Source organism: Enoplosus armatus, chromosome 14 (genome assembly GCF_043641665.1).
Source record: "Enoplosus armatus isolate fEnoArm2 chromosome 14, fEnoArm2.hap1, whole genome shotgun sequence".
Lineage (NCBI taxonomy): Eukaryota > Metazoa > Chordata > Actinopteri > Centrarchiformes > Enoplosidae > Enoplosus > Enoplosus armatus.
The window spans coordinates 18,392,002-18,402,937 of NC_092193.1; the positions used below are offsets into that span (position 1 = coordinate 18,392,002).

The 10,936-nt window shown below is 42.1% G+C and overlaps 1 protein-coding gene across 1 annotated transcript; it reads right to left on the bottom strand.

Moving 5' to 3' along the window:
* Positions 1 to 445: 445 nt before the first annotated feature.
* On the bottom strand, positions 446 to 9,610 carry LOC139296004 (WW domain-containing adapter protein with coiled-coil-like). Its single transcript, XM_070918253.1, has 13 exons — positions 9,339 to 9,610; positions 8,845 to 8,878; positions 7,777 to 7,966; positions 7,271 to 7,362; positions 5,595 to 5,710; positions 5,301 to 5,398; positions 4,803 to 5,078; positions 3,586 to 3,702; positions 2,890 to 3,038; positions 2,578 to 2,669; positions 1,797 to 1,980; positions 1,092 to 1,219; positions 446 to 996 (listed from the first exon to the last, which is right to left on the bottom strand). The coding sequence occupies exons 1-13, from the start codon at positions 9,377 to 9,379 to the stop codon at positions 927 to 929; spliced, it is 1,587 nt and encodes a 528-aa protein (XP_070774354.1). The 5' UTR covers positions 9,380 to 9,610; the 3' UTR covers positions 446 to 926.
* Positions 9,611 to 10,936: the final 1,326 nt, after the last annotated feature.

The window sequence follows — 10,936 nt, forward strand, 5'->3', positions numbered from 1 at the left end:
ATGAATATAACCTCATATGTACTAGCAGCCAACCTAGGTCCAATAATGTAGGCTTTTTCAAAATGGCTTTGAAACATCTGGAGTGTGTTTGACGTAACTAGCCATAAGTTCCCAGTGAATTTGTACCACTGGAACCATAACGCAGAGTCCCATCGACTGGGACAAAAATAACTAAAGCACATTTACGTATTTTCAGAAAGGTCTGGCCAAAGGGTCTCCGCTAATCCCAAGACATGTAAAACCAACCAGCTTGAAGACACACTGGGATGGCGAAACCACTGACAAGTATAATGAATAAAAAATAACATTAGTAACATCACTGCCATTGAATCCATACATTTCAATGCATGACAAAGTCCATTTCAGAAGATTGGGGAAGAGTTTGATCAAACCCCCTCCCCCACCCCTCCCTCCCTCCCTCCCCCCGAGATTTGTGTCACACCAATTAATATGAGATGGTTTGTTTTAGTTCATTTTCCCAAGAATGAATTGTAATCTTTTCCTGACCACTACACATCAAAAACACACCAGAAAACAAGTTAACCCAATACAATACACACAATCCAAGGTTCACAGTCCGAAAAGGTGCTGTTTGAAAAGAGCCTCAGGTCCTTTGTGTCCACTGCTTAAGTGTCCGACTCGGTGAACCGTCAGTTTCACCTTTCAGTGAGAGCAATTCAATGTCTGGACACTAGAAAAAACTAATTTAAAAAAAAAAAAAAGAAAAGAAAAGAAAAAAGACATGTTCAGGATGGTGGAGCTTCACCTCGTCAGCCGCCGTCTCATTTGTCTTCTAACAGCTTTCCTCAGTTGCTCTAGTAGGGAGAATAAACAGGCTGTAGCAGCTTGCTGTCCACGTCTATTCCTCTTTTTTCCATCATTATTTGAATCCATCCATCCCAGTCCTTTCTTCTCTGCTCAGGTCCTCACACCATGTAGGAGTTCTGGTTCTTCAGCTTGTCCAGCTCTTTGCTCTGCTGCCTCAGAAACAGGATTCTGTAGTTGAGGAAAAAAATAAATGAAATAAGTAAATGACTGTGTGATGTGAATGTTGGTTTCGGTTAATGTGGATCTTTTGACATTTGCCTCACCTCTGTTCCCGCAGTGTGGCCTGAATTTCACACACTCTGACCAGTGAGCGGAGGTTTTTCATCTCTGTGCAGATCTCAGACATGTACAAGCTACCCATGTTGTGGATGTCCTCACGCAACCGAGCCGCCTGACAAAAATAAAAAAAAGGATAATTATTAACAAGTCAAGGAAACAAGGATCAACATTAGCTTACTGATTAAATCAATTAAAAACTAAACTCAAAGTTGAGCTGAAGGTTTATTCTTAACCTTTGAAATATTAAGTTTCACAGAAAAATGACCATCACAAGGATCACTTACTTGGTATTTCCAAAGTTTTCAACCACAACTGATGGACTTCCTCTGCAGACGGAGTTGCTCAGTTGTCGATGGAGATGATTTAGCTATTATGGTTTATTGCAGCCTCTGAGAAAGGCCACAAGATGAGTCTGAAAGCTCAAGTAAGTGGACCTTGTGATGTCTAAAATATTTGTGCTAGCAGCCTCATGAAGCAGTTCTGCTCAAGAAAATCCCTCGAGGCGCTCCTCAGATATCGCATTCACGAGAATAGGACAGACAGACAACCCAAAAACACAATGCCTCCGGCCATGGCTATTGCTAGCCCGAAGGCATAAAAATAGCCGGCTTCCGTAATGATTCTGCAGTTCTAAAACCCAGTGGTAAGCACTCCACTGCTCTGTAACGTGGACATCTCTGTGACAGTACCTGTTTCTCAGTGTTCTCTGAAGGCCATCCTTGGATATGTCTGATGAGGTTCTCATCAAAATGAGCTGCCAGGGTGGGGGTGAAGGAGCCGGGGACGTCGGCCTGGGTTTGGCTGCTGCTGCTGGAGGGGGCGTGGGGCAACGCAGCACCAGATATGTTTGATCCCGAACACAGAATCTCCTGGCTGGTGGAGCGAGACAACTGATTAAGTGGTGTGTGCAGAGGGCAGTTTCTGATGGTTTGGCATATTAGTCAGGGATACTGCGGATTATTCAGTCCATATCATTCATCATAGTCTCAGAAAAAGTCATATTTTGATGAAATTTGGGAGAATAACCAATTCACCAATGTATTTTAGAACTTAACGGCCGTGATAAGTCAAAGTGAGGCCCTATAGTTGTATGTCAAAAGAGGTAACATGACTTCTAGTACAGGGAACCGCATAATGAGAGGTTAAGAAAGTGTTGTCTTTTTTAAAACTGCATTGATGTAATAGTTAGGGTTAGGGTTAGGGGTTAGGGTTAGTCTCCACGCTGGAGTCGTGCAGTGATAAATTACTTTCCTTCCACGTCTTTCCTGAAAACATAACTCAAGATAACATACAGACTCTCTTTGGAACTACTTTCTATCAAACAAAAGGTCCCTGTGAAAACTGTTTGGGACACATGCGGCTATTGAGGTTAGTAAAATGTGTTTTTGTAATTCAGGTCTCGTCTGCTTTACCTTCACGCATTGTCATAAATAAAAATGGTGTATTGAAGTGATTTCTGATCATTTCTACCTTCTCTGCTGGAGAGTTCTGGGGTCCTCTGGACGCTTCTCTGTGGTCTGAGACAGGGGGGCTGGTCCTTGTTTACCTGAAGACATACTGCCCTGAAGAGGGAAGAACGGACAGCAAGAGAGGATGAAATAAGAGTGAAAACAAAAAAGGACATGGAGTAGAAAAGCAGAAAGAAACGACGTGACAGACACGGGCAGTCATAACAAAATGGAGAAGAGAGCGAGAAAGAGGCTGTGAGTCATGAACAAGGGGAAGCACTCCTCCATTCTTCAATTTGGACTATTCTTTGTTACTTTTGGTTCTGCGACTCACCCTTGTTTGTGAGGATGTGACGCTGCCAGAGTGCACACCCAGAAGGGATTTCTGGTTGCTCTGCGGCGTGCCGTTTCGCGGTGAGACGTACGGCCGCGGTGATGATGCATCCGACGTTAGAGAGACGGGGGACTGACTGGAGTGCTGGGCTGCAGGAAAAGACGTAGATGTAGAATCAGTACGGAGGAAAAGAAGATCATTATCAAGATCAAGAAACTGATCAACACCGGCAGTGCTAGCCCTCATTGAAAACCAAAGCCTGCAGTCATTTCCCTGCTTGGAGTGGAGAATAGGACACATATGACTAATCAATTTAGCAACAAAGCAGAAAACAATCTGACTGCAAGCTAATCAAAAGGCTGTAGTCATGGAATTGGGCTTTCAGGTTCAACTTGTGTCAACTCTTTCTGACACATTTGCAACTGAAACACATCCTTTCTTCGAGCTGAGGAGGCTCATTGGGATGCATGGGAGCACATTTTTTGTTTTTCCACACAGATATAGTCAATCTAAAAACCCCTTAAACGATATACATAGCTAACTTGTAGAAAATGCAGAATTTCATTGATTGAAAGTCGACGGCAAATCATTTGGTTTTTGACACTGCCTTTAAAAAACTGGATCCTTAAAAAAGAAAAAAACAAAAAGGGCATTAGTTTGTGTAGCAGATGGTGAGAAACAGCGAGGAGGCCGTACCTTGGTTGGAGTGCTGAGCAGCTGAGAGCAGAGCAGTGACGTTGAAAGCAGGTCCAGCAGTGAGGAGCTTATGAAGCACAGACCGCAAGGAAGCTTGGGTGACAGCAGCTGCCAAGACTGGAGGGAGGAAAAGAGGAAATGTACACACACACACACACACACAAACACACACAGGTGAGTGAGCAAGGACGCACAACAGGTGAGTGCACGAACACACACAGTCAAGTTAGAAAACAGTTAAGATAAGAAACAAACCAGTGGAAATCAGTCTTTTCAACCAGCCACAGGAGCCAGTTCGTGTTAATGTCATTTTACCAGCAAACAAATGGGGGAACAACACACACGTATGATCAGGTCCACACAGAATAGATAGAAATTCATCATAAATGACAAGTGAATGGTTAGGAACAGCACAACACGGTCGCCCTTTAATAATGGGATCACACACAGATGAGGGATGGAAAGGCGTCAACAGGCCCGAATATAAAGAGCACCTCCCTTTTTTCCCAACACACATTTATGGAAAAATATTTTGTCAAAGCAGCAACACATTTTTACACTAGTCCTGTTAAGAAGGTTTCCCTGAGATACTATGCTGTTAATCCAGGGGGAAAAAATTCCGTTCACTGGCACTTAGCGTTTATCTTTTATACCTCCACGTCATCAGCAACAGCGGTAATTCTTGGCTGCTTGACCGACAATTCAACCAACAGTCCTTGTCCAGCACTGAAGACGTTATTCGTCATGAGTTTATTTCCTCTGTGGCCTAAGCCTTCCGAAGCTGCTGTAGGTTAAACTAGGCTAACAAAACGTTTTTAGGTCTGACCAGCTCTAAAAAGACAGCACTATAAACACACTTGAAAATGCTCACGCTAGCTTAGCAGCAATATGGCTACAAACAACCCATAAAACAACATTCTCGATTCAAAAAGAATATCAGAAGTTGTTAACAAGTTATTGTCTAGTTGAATATAACGCAACCCCAACTTTTTCAAATGTACTTTCATTTTATTGTCTTTTCTGGCCACTATGGTTCTCAGGAGGCTCTTGGTGGCACACACAGCACAAAAGATTTACATTAAAGCAACTACGTGTAGGAAAATTAAAATTCCCAATGTTAGTGACCCCAGGGATACCATTGAAAAAGACACTACAACAGACAGCAGTATGTGTGGAAGTGGACGAAGCGGCATCTCATGTTTCTTTTGTGCCCTCACCCTCATTGAGTTTAGCCATGTCCATGCTGCCGTTGTTCATCTGCAGAGTAGCCTGCAGGGCTGGGAGGAGCTGATGCAGGAGGGCTGGGTCCTGCAACAGTGCTGGTGACGGGGACTGGACAGACTGAGGCCCCTGCCCCGAGGATGAAGAGGAGGAGGACATGGTGGAGGGGGTAGAACCTAGAGCGCCGAGGGCAGAGTTCAGGCTCTGAGAAGAAGAGGAAGAGGAGGAATGGCCGGAGTTGGATGCTGTGGACTGGTCCCCTGGTGTGGTCTCTGTGGAGACAAGCACAAATCATTACTCAACACAATATGTCATTTTTGTCTAAAGGTACATTTGTGCACCAGACAAAAGCAGTAAATTACAGTAAAACTCTCTCTGTATCTTAAATGTTTATCCACAAAGTCATCAACAGAAGCTAGCCACAGTGCTGGAGAGGACGACTATGTAAACACCTGAACCACATTGCTTAGGTTTTATAATTCTGCCATACTTACTTGTTGTGGCTTTGTCCTGCAAGGCCTCTTGTCTGTAGTCCATGTCCCTGGGGAAACTGTTTGCCGCCATCTTGACGGAGTCTTTCTGTCGCTGTTCCCTGAAGCAGATTAAGCAGAAAGACTCAGTTAGACTCTGCACCCTGAGCTAATGATATTCTGTTAAGACTGGTGCACTGCGTGATCTTGTAATGTATGACTCTGCATGAGAATGAGAATCTCCATTACTGTTTCAGGTTAAAAATTGAATAGGTCTTTCAGTGTGCGCATGTCGTAATTTTATTTCAGTGGGCTTGCCTCTCCAACAGGTCCTTGGGCTTCTCCCATTGGGAGACCTCAGTTCTACAGTTGTAGTAGTACTTCTTTCCAGAGGAGCTGATGTGTTCTGTCCAGTCATCCGCTGGGTCCTGGTGCTGAGAGAGAGAGACAAGACATCAGGGACAACAGCTGTAAATTAGCTGCTTGCTAACTCTGGTGCAGTTACTAAGGTAATTATGACAAGTTAAAGAGTACCACTGAAAAACATGTAAGCTGACTGCAGACTTTACACTCCGTAAATAGCAATTTAATAAGCAATATAGTCTGACAAGTCTTCAATTTTCATACTATATGGAGGTGAGAGAATGTTAACACATTTAAAAATCTGAAACGCCACAGCACAGAGGCAAGTCATGATTTGCAGGTAAATGGGCTAAAACAGCAAAATTGTCGTTATGTAACAGGACAGATTATTTTATGGTTTCAAAAGTGATCGCATTATGAGACAACAAATAAATCATCTCATATGAATAAAGTATACATAATCTATGTTCCTTAAGTAAGCATCCCTCACTTCCCACCCTCAATAATGGATAACGGCTTTTCACTCTGGATGGGAGCAGACGTAGTCGTAGTAATAGTTGATTATAGCAAGGTCTTGGTATTATCACAAACAAAAAAGATTCCACTAATTGCAGTTTTTGAAAAGTCAGGTAAGATTCTGCATTAGCTCTCGACAGAAAAAGAACATAATGTATGTCCCATATAAAAACAACAGTGGTTCTCCTTCTTATGGTAATAACAGTGTTATGGTAGAATCTAATGTCTCTCATATAGTTTTGATCCATAGGATCCTAGGTTGTCAACACTGCTGTAACTTGCTGATCAAGTCTGTTACAGTTCACTGATGTTATGTGTGAGCTGATACCCAGGATGAGTCTTTAGGATAGCATAGAGACAAGGTGGGGGGGGCTTTTAATAAACAAAAACAGATACTACAGGTTTAACACTTGCACAGTTTAAGCTTTCGGGCATTAAATAGGAACAGTTTTTGACAACTGCAGGCCCGCTAAAGACAGACGGATATTTTTGCAGCAGCTAATGGCTAATCAAACTGTTCTGGGTTTGTGAAACCTCAAAGTAGAGCAGAGGAGGACAGGAAGGCATAATTATCAGTAGGCCTATATTAGCAATCTTGTTAACCTGAACTGTACAGCACCTGTGTCTCTTAAGTCTCCTCTGGATTTCTTTTCCCCTCATTTCTCTCACGATGGATGAACAAATGAGGAAAAACCTGCCTTCTGGCTACACATTTGTCACGTGCTTGTAGATTTCAAACCATTCTGTGTATGTACATACAAGTTTACATTAGTAAACCGTTTTGTTTTGTTAGCTTGTCATGATGCCAGACTATGTGAAATATTGAGTATCTGGCCTTATTGCTCAGTCCAACCAGTGAGATATCATAAGTAGATAATTAAATCTTTTTAATAAGGAAGTCTATATCTAATCAGACCATCTTCTCTATAGAGGGAGCCTGTTACAAAAATATGAAGTTTCAATCATGCACTGTTGTTGGGAGAAAAACATCTGCACACACAGAGAGAGATGCCTCTACATAATGTCCCGCATACCATGTTCCAAAGTAGCGCAATGGCAATTTCTACAGGAAATGCTGAGGGTATATAATCAGATAACTCCGGACAACGTCTTACCCTGTCTGCAGGCTTGCTCTGAGTCGCATGCGGGTCGGAGCCATGATGGGAGCTGTTGTTGTGAGAGTTCTCCTGAGGAGAGCCGCTGGTCCCTGCAACAAAGCCATTTATCAAGGTTACACGTTCTGCGGAGGACTGAATCCTCAGTGACAGCTGCGACTGCCAAATAAGAAACGCTTTGTTTGTGATTGTTTTAGGTTAGGGTTATTTACATTTGAGCAATAATAATAATAAATTGTGATCTGATGGCAGTGAGAACACAAAGATAATGCAAATTTAAGCTTGAAAGCTCTGATATTTGTCAGAAGACTGCATTTGTTGGTCAAAATGAATCACAGTAAACTGAGGCTGAGAGCCATTAGTTTGCCTGCAGCCACAAGCATCTGATGTTTTCTATTTGTCTGAGGTTATTTCAGGACCAAGATGCTGCCTTATCCTTAGAACAACCCTTTAGGATAAAACATAAAATTGCATGCACGTGTAAGACCACCAGAGCCAAGCCTTACCATTTTTTCCTCTAACTGTGTGAGAGGTTTTTGCCTTGCCGTGTCCTGTGCCGTCTCCATGTCTGCTGACAGGACTTTCGTCTGAGCGTCGCAGCATCTTGTAAGGGGGTGTGGGGTCTGATGAGCCATCGCGCACCTTGTCGTAACGGTGAAGGCTGCTGGACTGGCTCTTTGGCTGAGATTTATGGGTCTAGATTGAATTGAACATGGCAGAAAGAGTTGTTGAGATGTGCTCAAGCTTACACTGATGTCATTTTCCTCACGCAGTTAATAACATCTTTCCTGGAAAAATGTAGTGCATCAAGCAGCCTTTGAGACCAATAGCACGGTGAAAACAGAATTGATATCCTCAAGAATAAATTGCAGCTCAGGGTGGGACGGTTGAATGTAACATCTTATGCCTCAACAAGATTAGGGCACACAGTTTTGCTTCCAAAAGAAACACATATGTACCATAGACGAAGTATATTGGCTCTAGCATTAAATTAGTTTCTTTATAAGCACAGATTTGCTCAATGTATATATTTTTTTTAAATCTGCATATTTATGAGGCTGTTTTTTTATTTTTAGCAGTAAGCTGTATTCTAAACTCAATAGCTGTAACTATATCATTACACACATGGAGTCTGTTTTATACAAACTCTAAAGCCGTCTGGCCTAGTTTTATTTACCTTTTCCTTATGATGTTGGCTGGCAACATCAGTACAAATTTGCCCTAGGTGGACAAAACGTGACGCTATATCAACACAAGATGAATTTAAGAGCAAATCTGACCAAGTTATTCTGCAAGTATTCTGCAAACTGCCACAGCAGTATTTGCCATGGAAAGTTTTGTAATAGCCATGTAGATTCATGCACATAAAATATGTAATCATTTAAATTGTTCCACGGTATTATTAAGTGTCAGTATTGTTGGATGTTTAACTTCACACCACAGATATTAAAAGTTTGAGTACGGTTGCTGCATCTCCAATATAACAATATGAAGATTTCAGGTTATTGTTTCGATGGAAAAATACTACATCTTGACTTGCTACGTTAGTGGAGAGTAATGACAGGTGTCCGTACCTGATAGGATTGTGAATCCCTTCTGTCGTTGCACCTGCGGAGACACACAGAACGCACGGTATTTTAAGACAGTTAGCACTTTTACGGTTAGGTTAGCTAGTTTTCTAACCTTAGTGACACTTTCTGGGGCATATTTCGCTAATTAGCTGCCGTTAGCCAAGTTAGCTTGAAATACCACCTTAGCAACAGCTGTTTGCTCTCTATGTCACTGGTAGAAAATAACCGATAATGTTAGATATGTCGCACATTATCTACGCTATATACGCAGGGTTTAACATTAACATGTTAGTTAGCTAACGTTACGTTGACGTTAGCCGATTAGCTACAGGAAATATCCAGAGCCCATAGCTAATTGCAGGCAAACTGTTAACGCTAGCTGGTAGCACTGCTAGCAAACGGATACAAGCAAACGTCAACCAACCTACCTACAAATAAAAAACTGGGGTATACCCTACACATAGTTCCTAAAATGTTAAGGTTTGTGCTTAATTTACCCATCGCTGACTCTTGTTGGTTTCCTTGCATACATCACCATCAAGGCCGTGGTGATGTATGTATGTGTGTGAGGGGGAACCGTGGCCTCCTGTCTGTCTGCTCTCACAGTTCTCTTTTCTTCAGCTTCCTGATATCTAGACTCAGTCTATTCTACCAAACAGATACCTACAAGCCGTGCACCGAGCACCAGCATTGCATAGCGGGTGGTCGTTATTATAAACCACCCTCAGTGCATCATCTGGCATGTAGTTACGGTATGCGCTTGGCTTGGCCGATGTAGCTCAGCGAAAAGCAGCCGAGTCAGGAGGAAACGGAGAAGATGGAATCTTCGGTAATGTTTAGCTAGAAAAAAGATATTCCGGTTTACCTTTCAAACTAAAAGTATAATTATCCAATATATTACAACCTTATGAAGTACCACAATTAAAAAACAGATAAAAATACATTAGACGAACTAGTTCAAATGCAATTTTGGGCGGTCTATGCAAAGCCCTAATGTCAAACTCAAACACGGAACAAAGAAGACAAAATGTGTCACTAAATGGGAACGATCCCTAAAACATACACGATAGCTAGGCCGTAAGATTGCAGAGTAGAGCTGCCGTCGTTGGAGAACACATTTAAGCTACAAGGCGTTTCTAACCAAGAAATGTCCTTGTACGCAGATATCTCATTGTAAATAGGCATATTTTACGTTATGTTACGTTTTACATTTTGTCATGAAATGAACATATGGGGTGTTTTTGCTGAAGTTAGACAGAAGTGACAGCCAGACTTGGCTTTAGAAAAAATATGTATATTCTTCTCATTTTGGTGCGATATCGAAAACAATAACCCGTTAACATGGTAAAGCAGAACGAGGAAAAACTCCACGACCTCGTTGTAACAACAAATGTGGCAGTTTTTTTTGCTTGTGCTTTTATTTTGAAGTAAGTAGCTTAATTTCCGGTATTAGCCTAGCTGTCTCTGGATAACGTGACGCAGCTGAAAACGAAGCTAGTTGGTGCTGTGGACTCCTCCTCCGAGTTCATATCTCGTTGGCTGGCCATTTTCTGGGACACACCCACGGTCTGTCCGCTAGTCTGGGCTGCTGTCTGTATTCTTTGATGCCATGAACACTTTGCCCTCCATGAACAGTAGGTCTAATACTGGGACTTGTTTGGTATGTGGTGTGTGAATAATGAGGCAGTGCAAAAGACACTCTGGTTCTCTGGTCAGTACACAGACGAGTAACAGATTCATATTTATTTCTGCATTTATTCCACAGCACATATACCTTTGTCCCTGAATGGAAATTCTCAATTAGCTTCCCCACAGAGAGGTCAGGGGTCAGGGTGATACTGGAGAGCTCCTGTACTGGGTAAGTATTCATTGTCTTGCATAGGGTCATGCCCCTAATGAAAAGACTTGAACCCAATGAATAGGGGTAATTTGATTTATATTGATTTATCACCCAAAATATTGCCTCCTGGGATTGACCTTAAAACCTTGAACACCCATGTATTTTATCACCAGAGAGAAAAGTGTGAAGTTGAAAGAAAATAAAAGGGTACTTAAATGATGCAACTGCTGACCTCAGATTCAACTAAAAACCGTA

Coding starts and splice junctions, on each gene's coding strand:
- LOC139296004 (XM_070918253.1), bottom strand. CDS start 9,379: ATGGTGATGTATGCAAGGAAACCAACAAGAGTCAGCGATGG. Junction 7,363..7,776: donor CACAGTTAGAGGAAAAAATG/GTAAGGCTTGGC, acceptor GCTTTGTTGCAG/GGACCAGCGGCTCTCCTCAG. Junction 5,079..5,300: donor GCAGGACAAAGCCACAACAA/GTAAGTATGGCA, acceptor TTGTCTCCACAG/AGACCACACCAGGGGACCAG.